The sequence below is a fragment of the Aedes aegypti genome, chromosome 2 (genome assembly GCF_002204515.2).
Source record: "Aedes aegypti strain LVP_AGWG chromosome 2, AaegL5.0 Primary Assembly, whole genome shotgun sequence".
NCBI lineage: Eukaryota > Metazoa > Arthropoda > Insecta > Diptera > Culicidae > Aedes > Aedes aegypti.
Window position 1 is genome coordinate 382,088,924 of NC_035108.1, and position 14,224 is coordinate 382,103,147.

At 38.1% G+C, this 14,224-nt stretch overlaps 1 protein-coding gene across 2 annotated transcripts in view; it reads right to left on the bottom strand.

The window, feature by feature from the left end:
- The window catches only part of LOC5566809 (myosin heavy chain, muscle), a 37,796-nt gene extending 25,151 nt beyond the window's left edge, over nucleotides 1-12,645 (bottom strand). Inside the window, exons 1-2 of one of the 2 annotated variants that reach the window (XM_021846883.1) lie at nucleotides 12,597-12,645; nucleotides 10,516-10,812 (exon numbers count right to left, since the gene is read on the bottom strand). In XM_021846883.1, the coding sequence (XP_021702575.1) occupies nucleotides 10,516-10,722 (207 nt within the window). In that variant the 5' untranslated portion in view covers nucleotides 10,723-10,812; nucleotides 12,597-12,645. Of the gene's footprint in view, nucleotides 1-10,515; nucleotides 10,813-12,378; nucleotides 12,514-12,596 lie in introns of those variants that run through there. The other variant, XM_021846884.1, reaches the window with a different exon arrangement.
- Nucleotides 12,646-14,224: the final 1,579 nt, after the last annotated feature.

Consider the following 14,224-nt stretch of genomic DNA (forward strand, 5'->3'; position numbering starts at 1 on the left):
AAAGGATCATCTCAACGTATTCGGTGGACTTGTTCCTTGAACCACAAGAAATAAGTGCACTAAAAACATGATTGGACTTATCTCTGCTATCACACTTTGAGGGAGCTTACACACTTGTGATGGTCCAACTTGGAGTGAAATCGACAATATTTGCCACCGACAACGAAAGGGCGCTGCTTGGAGTTGCACAATTTTCCCGGCCAAGACATGCAGCATTCATGGTCCGGAAAATAGGCGCGGCGAGTCATCGAAAACATCTCATTTAATTTAGGTTCGAATCCCACCAATCATACCAAAAAGACAGACAAATAGCTCGTAAGCAAACGCTGACCTGACATCAAACGAACAAAAAAATACTATAATATTTTTGTGTTTCTATTTTTGATCTCAAAACAATTGTTTCCTTCATGCATCAAATACACTTTGGCTAAAGCTTTTATTCGGTACAGACCGTAACTATACTTTAGCAATTGCCAACATAGAGCTAGGAAATGTAGCCGTATTTAAACTTTAATAGCGCCCTTTTCCACTTTAATACTGCATTAATGAGACATGTAATGCAGTATGACTTTATATGCCATATTTTATAGTAGCATATAAAGTGATATTGATGCAACTATATACAGCTGTACGGTTACTTGGGTTCGCGATTTAAGCCAAATCTCGGAACGGCAGTTTTTCTGTACACCATTTGTGCAGAAAAAAATTGAGATTCGCCATGTCAATTCGACCCATCGTTTCGAATTTATAATTTTTTTATGTCAACTTTTGTCTGCTGTCAAAATAAACACTTGAGATCACACTGAAACAAAATTTTATTTGTTTTTATGGAATTTTTACACCAAAATGCTAATATTTAGGTGTCCACTTTCTTAAATGAACAGTCCTTATTCGGAACTGTTGGTGGGGGCGATATTTTCACCGGCCGCCTCTGTGTCAACTTCTCGATCATTGAAGATCGATCTCACACTTGTGAGTACGAGAGACAATAAATACAATACTTTTATATTCTATGACAGTCAGTGCTAAATACAACACGTTCATGTAAAGTGTCCCGGTTCTATTTATTTACATCCGACGTTTCCCAGTCTTCCCGGTATTCGATTCGGTCCGCCGCATAGCTTGTTCCGTCGGGAGATTCCAACAGGTTATGGGATCCAGTTGCGCGAGTGTGGTTCCCCGTGGAAACGAAAGTTGTGGACATTCGATTTCGGAAGAGTTAGCTGTCTTGAAAGCTGTAGCAGTAGGCTGTGTGGTGCTCGTACGGCGCTCTGATTTGGCGTAGTTCTTGTCCGGAGTAAGAGCGAGAGAGTTGGCTGGCTGAAAGCTGAAACATTTGATGAGAAGTGACTTGTATCCCGAATGAAGTGAGAGGAATAGTGTTGTTGCTCCGGTTCCTCACTGTCGGTTCGAGTTGAGTGAGATAGTTGGTAACTCACAGTGCGTCAAGAAAAAGTTGGTTTGGTTGTAACGAAAACAAAAACAGAAAATGACGGAGAAAGTTTCGATTCCCCTGTTAAACAACAGTAATTATTCAACCTGGAAGATGAGGATGCAGATGTTATTGATGCGAGATGATTGGTGGTTTGCGATCGAAGAACCAAGACCGGACCCGGCTACCTCCAGTTGGAAGAAAGGGAATCAGAAGGCACTGGCAACAATCGTGCTGTTTTTGTCGGATAATCAGATGCATCTGGTGAAGGACGTAACGACGGCTAAGGACGCATGGATGAAATTGAAGTCGTTTCATGAGAAGGCGACGATGACTTCTCGGGTGTCGCTTCTCAAGAGAATTTGCAACATGAACATGACCGAGGGACAAGAAATGGAGAAGCATCTTTTCGAGCTAGAAGAGCTCTTCGATCGCTTGCATTGCGCGGGTCAGCAGTTGGATACGTCACTCAGGATTGCAATGATGCTTAGGAGCGTCCCGGATTCCTACGACGGATTGGTAACTGCTTTAGAAAGTCGAAAAGATGAAGATCTGACCATCGAGCTGGTGAAGCAAAAGCTGATGGACGAATGGCAGCGGCGATCGGAACGATTGGGGAATCCAGGCGAATCAGATGAGAAGGCCCTGAAGCTGTATACTAAGCGACAGGAGCAGAAAGTTTGCTACTATTGTAGTAAGCCGGGCCATTTCAAAAGGAACTGCCGGCTGTTTAAAAGGGAGCAATGTGGAAAGGAAGACGAAGAACGTACTGCTACAGCCAAGCAGGCTGCTGAGGCGGAAAACCCAATCTGCTTTACAGTTGGAAGTCGTCAGTGCAAGGGGCGTTGGTTTGTGGATAGCGGATGCTCAAACCATATGACCAATGAAAGAAGATTTTTTAAGAAGTTGGATGAAACTGTTACCGTTGATGTGATACTGGCCGACGGATCTCGTTCGAAATCAGCAGGAATTGGAGAGGGGTTGGTGAAGTGTCTCGGCAGCGATGGAAAACTGAAAGAGATTTTGATCAAGGAAGTTATGTATGTACCCGAGTTGTGCAGTGGATTACTATCCGTTCGGAAATTAACACGAATAGGTTTCAGAGTACAGTTTGGCGCTAAAAGGTGTGATATCATCGGTTTATCAGGAAAGTTAGTGGCTGTTGGTGAACTCAATGACGACCTGTATGAGTTGAAAACGGAAGAGATGGTTAACGCAAGGAACAGTTCTCGACGACAGCAGAGCTGCCGATTAGTTTTGCTTAGACGATCTTGTGAAACTGGAATTGAAGCCCACTCGAATTCAATGGTACGAATGAAGTGCGTTTACGACCAGCTGGCTGAGCAATACATTCAGGAGGAGCTGTCCAACGGAAATCAATACGATCGTTTGGATGATGACCTGAAGCTACTGACTGATATGCGATGTTTGACGAAGCAAAACGAGTTCGATTCGACTAGGACCTTGGAGCAGCTGCGCTGGCACAAGGGCCGGTGCGTTCGAAATAAATGTGTGTTTTCGGATACCATGCGTTTGATGAATCGAGCGACATTTCCTGCTAGAGGATGAAAACATCGAGGAGGAGTGTTGGTGGGGGCGATATTTTCACCGGCCGCCTCTGTGTCAACTTCTCGATCATTGAAGATCGATCTCACACTTGTGAGTACGAGAGACAATAAATACAATACTTTTATATTCTATGACAGTCAGTGCTAAATACAACACGTTCATGTAAAGTGTCCCGGTTCTATTTATTTACATCCGACGTTTCCCAGTCTTCCCGGTATTCGATTCGGTCCGCCGCATAGCTTGGTCCGTCGGGAGATTCCAACAGGAACAACCCAGCATGTGGCCAAGTCATCCAAAAATGGTTGTACTATTTTTATTTAGACTTGGTTTGCAAAATCATGAAGTTGAATTGTCACAAGCCAGGGACTCGAAATTCAAGTGGGATTACCTCAGTACTCCCCGTGATGAATCTAAAATTACAGTGAATTTCTAATCGATGACCGCGGAACCAAAAACTAGAAGATTTTTGAGAACGACCCTGAAAATTTAACTGAAATTCATGGAAAAACGGATGGGAAATAATATTTGATATTGAAAATTTCAATCAAATTTGACGTCAGGCTCGCATGATTGATGAATGTATCCCGATAATACAAACACATAAAACTGGTGGTGTTTCACATCGGATGTAAAGCCAGCGTAAGAAGATATTCAACACGATTTTCCCAAACAACAGCTAATTAAAAACTGCGTACTTAATATTTTGTTCGAAATCAGCGCTGCGAATTTCTGTGTTTTCTGAAACTAGACGTATAAATAAACTGTTTGATGACAAAAAGTCAAAATGCTCAAAAAGTAACATCGGACAGTTATGCGTATAACGGCAGTAAAGAAGTATGTCGAAATTCATAATATCAAACTATTTTGAAAAGATAGTATGTGTGTATTTGAATAATATGAACCTACTTACGTCAACTATATGGTCCTAAATTTGTTGATAAAATCTTCTTTTTATTAGAAAACACGATACAGCGTGTTCTTGCTACTACTTTAGCATTTTTTCCGCTCAAATAGAGGCTATATCATATTTAAACTTTAATTGAAAAACGGGTCCAAATTTGAACCTTGACACTTTTGATCATGTTTGACGTTCACTAAATCGACAAAAACACCACAGAGGTTCAACTTTTTTTTACACTGGGGCTGTTCCTATCTGACATTTTGAAAGGGACACGGAAAACAAAATCCACCTAAAATTTGTGTTTAAATCAAGGGGTTTGACAAAATCACAATTACTGGAAAATATGTTTTTCTTTGACGTAAACCAACGAAAAACATTAAAAAATTGAGTAAACATGTGATTCTGGCCCAAACTTAAGCGTTTGGTTCTGTAATTGGGACAAGGCTTTAGGACCCTATTGTAGTGATGAACCATCCGAAGTTTGTTCGGAAATTATATAAACGTTACGTTGTCAGGATTAAAGTTACCCCAAATCAACTAAATCAAAAAATGAGTTCTTTGCTAGTGAATAAGAATAAAATAAAAATTCTTTCGTAAACTTCCAATTTTCGATACAATATTGGAGTTGGATGTTTCACCTTAAAACAGATCGTACGGGGGTGGGACATTTCGAATAAAGACGTTTCGCATAAGGACGGTTGGCATAATGTATATTTGACATAATGAGAATTTTATGCCTTCTTTAAAATGCTACCTGTTCTTGTATGAAACTCCTTTGTGCGAAACGTACATTATACCAAACGTCCTTATGCGAAATGAGTCACCCAAGAATCGTACGTAATATTCAAGCATCAATTCACTTGTACAATACAATGTTTTAAAATTAATTCAGATTAATTCCATGAAGATCCATTTCATACACCATTTACATTATTCCAATCTACAAACAAGAGCCCAAATAGTCGCAGTAAATGCTTAGATATTTAGCAAAACCATGCTGAAGGTGGCGGGATCTGGTTGGCTCGACTTTTCAGTACATAGAGGAACATTTTGACTCTTTTATATACTTTCTGGGGTTACGTGCCCTCTGGGTCAGAGCCTGCTGGCAAGCAGTGCCCTGGGAAGTTGAAAAAAAAAATCCTTTAAGAAAAATTCTCCACCGGCGGAATTTGAACCCACGACACTTAGCTTGGTCATGCTGAATAGCTGCCTGTTACCATTACGGCTATTTTGACCCACAATCAAATATTATAATTATCATTTTCTAAAATTTTTAATAAGGTATGCGCACAGAAAAAATCTATCCACTAGTTTTTAGCTATATCTGTTCAATTTGTCATGATGCAATCAATACCAATAACGAAAGGTATAATATTTAAACATATTGAAATACCCAAAACAATGTCCATAGTTTTCAAAATAGAGTCGAAATAACGTCGATGTTATCTATGTTTTTAGACGCTTCAAGAATAGACTGACGGTTGACTTGAAACTTGGATTCCGTAAAAAGCGGTTCAAAATCCTTGGATCGTAGCGGAATGCAAATTCCAAACCTTTCTGAAATGTGGCTGAAAAGTCAAAGTGACATATTCTTATGTCTAAAAAGTGAATAAATCAACAGGGTATGAGTTGTTCTAAATAATAAAAGCCCCGAATAGGAACGCAAGGTAAAAATTTGAAGTCCGTACGTGGACGCTGAGTGGTTCCCCAACGACTCTAAAGGTATTAGGTGTGTGCCAGATCGAGCTAGCTGCTCTAGTGTACGCAACATGAGTACGAAAAGCCACTAGTAACAAATTGATAATCAGCAAAGAATTTTAAGTAAAATAATATTTTATACTGAGCATATCTTCATAACGCGGGGACGGGCCTGGTGTAGTGGTTAGAACACACGCCTCTCACGCCAAGGACCTGGGATCGAATCCCATCCCCGAGATAGTCACTAAAAAAATTTCAGTGACGACTTCCTTCGGAAGGGAAGTAAAGCCGTTGGTCCCGAGATGAACTAGCCCAGGGCTAAAAATCTCGTTAATAAAGATAGAAAAAAAATCTTCATAACACTGCACGCTGACACAAAATTCATAACTACGAAAACAAACTTTTATGCTGATTATCGAAGCGCGCAGGAGAATATGTTACTGGTGGCTTTTCGTACTCATGCTGCGTGCACTAGAGCAGCGAGCTCGATTTTGCGCACGGGGTCATCTACGCTTAATACCTTCAGGGCCGTTGGGGGACCACTTAGCGTCCACGTACGGACTTCAAATTTTTACCTGTTTTTTTGAGTTTGAGAATAACTAATCATCTGTCAACTTTGTTCTGAAATAACTACTCGACTGTCAAAGCTCAAATGGTTCGACCGCGAAGCTCAATTTAATCATTTGTGGGGAAATAACTATCGAAATGTCAAATTTTAACTAATAGTTGAACGAGTTTCTTGAATCGGTTTACAGCCTTAAAATCAAACGAAAAGTTGGAGCATTTGAATATAACAAGGCAGAATGATGATTGTTTACGCGAATGTTTCGTCAATTCACTATGGACCGATGCACGAGTTCACTATTTGACGTTTGAGCGGTGCCGTGTTACTTAGGGGAAGGGGTGGTAAAATGAACACCTTAAGCAAATCATCTTGTTTCTGATAGTAAAACGAGGAATTTGTATAGTTCTATCCCACAACATCAAAAACATGGATGTTATCTATAGCAGCGACACGAATTCAGACTTAAATTGCTGAATTTCCGCATATTTTTGTCGCTAGCAAAAAACGATGTAAATGTTCATTTTACCTGCACTATGTGGGTAAAATGAACAGCTATTGGTGGTAAAATGAACATCATACAAAAAACGTGAGCAAAACAAATATTTCCGAAAATTTTTATTGCTCTACTGAAAATATATCCATTCATGATTGTAACCCTTTCAAAAATATTTCTTAAGGTATCAGATTTGACCTCATATCATAACGATTTTCACCTCACTGAAAAACCTCAGGTCTTCCGAGCTAAAAGTTACGTCAGTTCTAATTTTCTAACGTGGTTTTGTAAAATCTCAGTTTTCGTTGATATTTTCACTTCAATTGACCTACGTATCAACTCGAACACTCAGATTTATGCTATAAATCGTCCGTGCGTGATAAAAATTCATCGAAAAATGTTTTTTCCCGATAAAAGGCAAGGTGTTCATTTTACCACCCCTGTTCATTTTACCACCACTTCCCCTACGTGATCATGGCAACGAGTGAATTCGGCACCAATCAATCGTCAAATTGATGAACTCGTGCATTTGTCCATGGACCATTGCAATAATATATGACATTGGGAATTAATTCAATTCACGAAAATATGATTTGTAACTACAAAATGAATGATGTTTTGATCATCTTTATATTTTTATTGGAAAAGCATTAATGTGAAAAGCAAATTGTTAAAGTTTCATAAAGATTCGAGCATGTTTCAGTCTTCTGGAACCTTTTTGTAATTCGTATGGAAAACGAGCTTGTAAACTTCTCAGTTCATTTTCTCAATGCCTACTTTTTGACAGACATCATGTATACGCGTTTCATATTAAGAGCTTGAGATCAGCTTCCCGCATAGAAATTTATTGTACCTGAAACGGTCTGAACCGTACTATAACACTAGCTCTTTTTGTCACCTATTCATCGTAAGTTCCATGTATAGTCTATTTGATGGTCCCACTGTGAGTAGACATTACTGAACCTTAGAAGAACCATAATTTTTGATGTTCGTACCCGACTGCTGAGAAAAACTGACAACCATGTTTGTTTTTCGCGATCAGCAGCAGTTTGTAAATTTCTCCACAAATTTTCGGTTTTTGCTTGAAATACTATAAATATAAAATGTATGTTTATAACTTAAAACTGTTGGAGAAGCACTTGACAAATATGAAGGTGAGTTTTTTTTAGCTTCTTTTTCTGATTACGGCACAGGAACGTTAGTGCAAACACTTTTTTACAGAAATTTGTGGATCATTAGAGCAGTCTTTCAAAATGGATTATCACCCGACCGGAGAAAAGGCGCACCCGAAATCATTCCCGAGGACTCTGGTCGTTGATTGTTTTTATTTTATTTGATCTAATTATGCTGTAAAATAAAAAATGCTTCAGCAATAAATATAGTGTGTTTTTAGCTATTTGTTCATATTTCTTTGCAAAACTTGGAATGGAATGAAAATTACAAGGATCCCGCTCGCTCTCCCAAATCCATACGGTTATAACATAAGGTAGCCATAATTTGAACAATCCAATAGCCGGCACATCAACCGTAATAAGTATGTTCTCAATACGGTTGTCGAACAAAATTACTAGGGGGAAAATGAAAATTTGGAACGGTAAACATTCTTAACAACCCGTTTATCAGTAAGTCGATTGTCTAAAAACTGTAGTCCCTAAGGTCGAAACATTATCCTAGTAATGTCCTTCTATGGTTCATGAATTCATTATGATTATAAGAGGAAAATACACCGTAATTCAAGTGGTTCTAGTAAAGTTATGGTTTATGCGGTTTCCCATGAGCGCGCTTGAGCACGTGCTATGGTGAGACACATTTTTTAAGATCTTATGTAACAATGTACTAGCTCAAACGATCACATCTGCACTGGCTCATGCGTCGTCTCATGAGAAAATCTCAATGTGACAGTGCATTTGAGACTCGCAGGCAAAGGTTCCAGAAGCAACGGAAAGGGATTAAATTGTATATTTAATGGAAATGAATTAAATTGCCCTTAGGCAGTTTAAGGACTGACGCAGTTCAACGCGGTGCTGGCCACCGAAGAAGTAGAGGCATAAACCAAAGCCGTATGCTCCAGTGGGGTTATTGTACCGTTTTGATTCATATTACGGACACTTAAGGCTCCAGTGAAGTACAACTAATCGAAACACTTATAAGCTGAATCGTTTTGTATAAAACTTTAGCGTAATCAGGCCTTCCAAACACTAAAATTTCGAATGGTGGGTGAATATTCGGATTCCACATCTTTAATTCACTTTAATCAATAAAAATGTTTGACCTCTTCATGATTTTTATTCCGGACACAACCACACTTTTGTTTCATACTCCGGACACTTTGTTTCGAAGTTTTTGACGATACATTTTGAAACATTTCGAGTGAAATGTTTCCCATACAAAGTAGAGTGTCCGGAATTTGAAGCTGTCCGGGATTCGAATCAAAACGGTACTAGGCAAACATAACTTCATAAATGTACTCCTAGTAAGCGCATGTGACGAGCCTCACGAGATGTCTCATGAGACACGCTCACTAAGATATATTGTATTAAGTATCACATGGCACACTGCCTCATTTAGGTACAGTCGACTCTCCACATCTCGATATTTCTCCCTATGTCGATGATTGCTTCGGTCCCTTCACTCTGCATCAGTGCTGGGAATGGTAATAGTAGTAGGCTTGAATTTTCGCGAAAATCACGTGGCTCTCCAGTACAGTAGTTCAAAAACGTGAATCTCATCAAGTAGCCTATTTTGGGTGCACGAATTTTCTAAATCATGAGTGTCATTGAAGGCTCTAAATGCGGGAAATGCATCGAGAAATAGAACATTTTTCTACAGTAATTCTGGGTTGCCCTTAGCAACGGGTGTTTTGCTATTTTCAAGGCTTTTTGCCTACAGCAGCGATGGGCGTGAGTTTCACTGGCTTCGCTGACTGTGATTGGCTTTGCTTGGCTACTGTAGAGTGAATTTCAAGATTTTTCCCAACCCTGCTCTGCATACATTTTCACTCCCCATATCTCGATGTCCTCCTTATCTCGATATCTCCCTATCTCGATATCTCCCTATCTCGATGTGATTTTCGTTCCCGATTTTCTCTCCGTATGTGGATAAGTTCATTATCAAAGGTTACTAAACTAGATTTTAGGGATTCCAAACAATTTGCGAAGACGAAATGACATCTGTTTGTTTTTAATGTTCCTGGTAACGGAGTGATTTTCAATCTAGTATTCTTTAAAAATATGTTCTATGTCTCGATCTCTCCCTATCTCGATGGTCCCTTCGATATCGAGATGTGGAGAGGCGACTGTATACATAAGAAATACGACACTCTGCTTTTTGAATATGGAACTGACTTATGATTCAAAGCATTTTGCTTTTATTTTATGTACACAGACATACAGATGTTACACTGATGAAATTCCCATTGATCACACTTTAAACGAACAGTTTAAAATCTCAATTTTCAAAACTTCACGACCAACGTGCGCTTCATCTTTTATCGCGTTTGACGTTTTGCATTAGCACCTTCAGGTTGCACAAAATTGAACATGTTGTATATACAATCCGACGGGAATTTATTATTGGCAAGTTTAATTTTGACGGTGTTGTGATCAATTAAATTTATTTAAATTCATCTGGGCTTATCTATCGAATTCTTGTGATAAAGTTATAAACTGAAACGAATCGTCACGTTGGGTGTAATGATTTCCATCGTAGAGGATATCGTTAGGGCTATGTGAGTAACACCTTCTAAACTTCCATTTCTATCATAAAATAACTTGTCAAATTGTTTGCATATAGATTCCAAATTACTTTTCCATCAGTTTTCTGTATCCGTACGCACTGTATAAAACAAGATACATTACCTCACCACCGGGTAGGGCAACGGTTACCAATTCACCCTTGGTTGCTTTGATTTCACCCAGAAGATAGCCTTCGGCTTCATCTGGAACCCAGCAGGCCTTTTTGGCATCGTAAGGCTTGCTCTGATCAATTCGTTTCATCTCCTCCGAAATGAAGAGCCATTCGGAGGGATCGGGGTCGCCACCAACCTGTACCACTGGCTTAGGCATCTTGAGCTGGTTCCAGGTTAGTTGGGGACAATGGGAGGATCACTAAACTGGATTCGTTGAAGGATGATGGTTTTGCTCGTAGATGCCTACCTGTAAATAGAAAAAGACATATGTTTTAATGGTGCGTCAACAATGAAATACTGAAGTAAATTGTATTGTAGGGTAAGGCAATAGATCATAGACATAAAAAAATGATTTTTTAGAAAAGCAGAGATAACAGCACCCTAGTGTCGGGTGTTTTGAAGAACCTCAGGAAGTGTAGGCACAATATTACATGTTACGCCCGAAACCAAATTCATTATAAGTATTATGCAATATAACTACATGTACAGAAAATGATTTCAGTACAGAACATATGAGATCTCAATAAAGTAAGGTGTAGATGAATGGAAGCCAAATTTTCAAGGGCACGGATCTGGAGAACCAAACATCCGTTTGAGCTGAAATCCTAATCAATTGGTCATCACCAGCTAGTGACCAATCGATTATGTTTTCAGTTTAAACGGAAGTTTGGTTCTTCAGATCCGTGCTCTTGAAAATTCGAAGTTTGGCTTCGATTCATCTTCACCTTAAGGTATATGTAACGATATTATACAAGATTTGTAAGCATTTGTAATCTTGCAGCCGTTGATTAGCTGCAAATATGAAGAGGTTGCTGTTTTGATATGGTTATAAAAATTGACGATTTTAATGATCTGATACAAATCGATAACTAAATATAATTAACTTCAAAATCGTATATCGCTTCAACCTTTGCACGAAAGACATTTGGACGATATTGTGCGTGCAAAATTTTGTACGATTGAGCATTGCATGATGGAAATAAAAAGGAATTCATTAAACGTACATCGAAGTTGTCGTGAGAGTGGAGAGGCAAACTTTGGCATGTCATGAGGTATTTCTGGGCGTCAAATGTGATTTAGTAGAGCTTTACCCTTAATTACTTTGTCATAGTAACTCATGTACTTACATATATTTGATTAAAAATGCGGCATTTAGATTTAGAAAAATAATACAGTACATTTTTATAAAAAAAAACATATAGCATGCAAATCATACTTCCAAATATGCATATATACATAAACAGAATCATATACTTACTCAAGAAAACAACAAAAGTATAGATATTCACAAATACAGAGAAAACATCCAGACTCATCTTCAATCATACAAAAACGTGCATACCAACATAACGAATCGATTTTTCGTAGAGGCAACAATATCGACATTGTATTTTTGTGTATTGTGTTTTGCATTGCGATGTTTTAAATCTACCCAAGTAAGCACTAGCCCACTAATTCGCCTTCATAGATTTATTGTTCGATTATATAGCTAATATAGGGCATGTTAGCTATAAAATAGCACGCAGGGCGAATGAAAGTGATATTTGGTTGCTTTAGTATCATTGAGTTGGTGAACTTTGCTACATTATTGAGCAGTTTCTATCTGATTTACAACAAACATTTTTTTACAGTTTTTTTTTTTACCGAGACAACATTTCTCCGATATTCTTTTCTAATATTCCGCTTATTTAATTAGTTACGTAACGACTCATTACGTGACGCTCAATTTGCTGAGAGAAATAGGCCGTTTCATGAGAGATTTGCTTGATGAAATATAGCATATAGCAATGAAAAAAAGCAAAAATGTACTTACAGATCGAACGGTTACTTCGAGGAATTTTTAGAGAACCACACTTTAGTTAGTTCAAATGTTTTTAAATGGTATAGACTATTATTATACTATTTTCTGTTTTCTGCCCTTCCAAAAAATCACTATTATATTTTCTATCTTCTCAACCTCCCCTTACCCTACAAAATGGAACATATTCCTAAAATTCAACAGCTATCCTTCAATTTATTGACACTACTTACGTGCTCGGGTTCGAAAGATGGTCTAATCAGTGACTACATTATTTCAGCTTTTTTATACGGCGCAGAAATTTCACTGGCCCGACACACAAGATGACGCATCGCACTTACTACTTTGTTGCCCTGGGTACATAAAGTACCACGAATGTGCTCTATATACTTGTACAAATCAACAAGTAAACCGATCAACATTGTAGGCGCATGCAAATTTAGCATAAGAAGTCAAATTTAGCGGGTAGACATTGTCATCAGACATACCACCTCGCCAAAAATACATCCAAAAACCACCTAGTCTGCAAACAACATGCGTAAGGAATTGAAATCACTAAGGAAGCTTCTCTGCCAGTGATAAGAGTTTTCCGCTTGACTTCGTATTAAATAGTCGAAAGTAATCCGTTGGATTGCGGATACAGTAAGTTAACTCTCAAAAAATGTTTGGTGGTTATTGACCGAAGAAGCTGAATGCAATGAGGAATTAGGAATGGAAATATGTTCATGATGTTTTTCAGGAAAAAAAAAATCAACACGTTCGTCCCAGGAAATCAGATCATCAATGCCGAATGAGCAATCAGTGTGTGATGCTAAAGGAGCTCAAATTAACATACATAAAGATTCTGAAGTTATAGTGATCCTTGCAAGGAAGTAATACGGTTATTAACAAATTTTCCTGGATTGAACAGGACTTGAGCTTGAACGGAGAATCCCAAAATGTTTAAATAAAAGGACAAAACGTTGAATTATTTATTCTTTCGGAAAATAATCATTCTTCCAAGATGTTTTCGTTCCCTTCAATTATCTTTCTACGGGGTTTTGTCCTTACGACGTTTTGACATTCGACGTTCGTTTTGGAATTCAACGTTTTGTCATTAAACCAAAGTGTAAACTGAAAAATAGAAGGAAATCAGCTCCATGTGCGTAGCCCGTAACTTGTCCTGCTAAGATATTATCCAGGCTGATTTGACTTCTTCAAGAAAGTTAGCCAAATTGTTAGGATAGAGAAAGGAATGTGAAAAAAATTTCTTAATATATTTTTCCAAGTATTCTTTCCGGAATATTCTAGAGATGATTCCAGGATCTCACAAAAAAGATCTTATAACAGTTCCTGAAAGTATTTCTCCAGGATTTTATCTGGTGATCTTTCAGAGATTTTCCAAACGTGCAGACAAATTCCAAATGACAAACTAGTTTTCTACCGTTTTTTTAAGTCTCAATCTATTTCGTGACATACAAACATCATTTCGTTTTTATTTACATAGACTATCTTTGGAGTTATTTGAAGTAAGTCGTATTAAAACCTCAAGCATTCATTTAGAGTCATATTCGAAAATTGATTCGAAATATCGCATTGTTTTATCTATGAAGCCATCCTGTGACTTCACTTTTTTTTCTTAAAATTCCTCAAAATATCGAAACAGAAATTCTTCCTAAGATACCTTAGAAAATAGTTCAGATCTTTTTCAGGGTTCTTCCAATGCTCCCTTCGAGCATTATAATTTTTATGGTCGACGTAAGAGCTATTATTCTTCGCATTTTTAGTATCATTCTAAACATTACATTTATGTCTTTTATCTAGGTGTCCTGTGTTAGTCAGCACCTGGGAGGGAGGCACAGATACTACTACACACGAAATA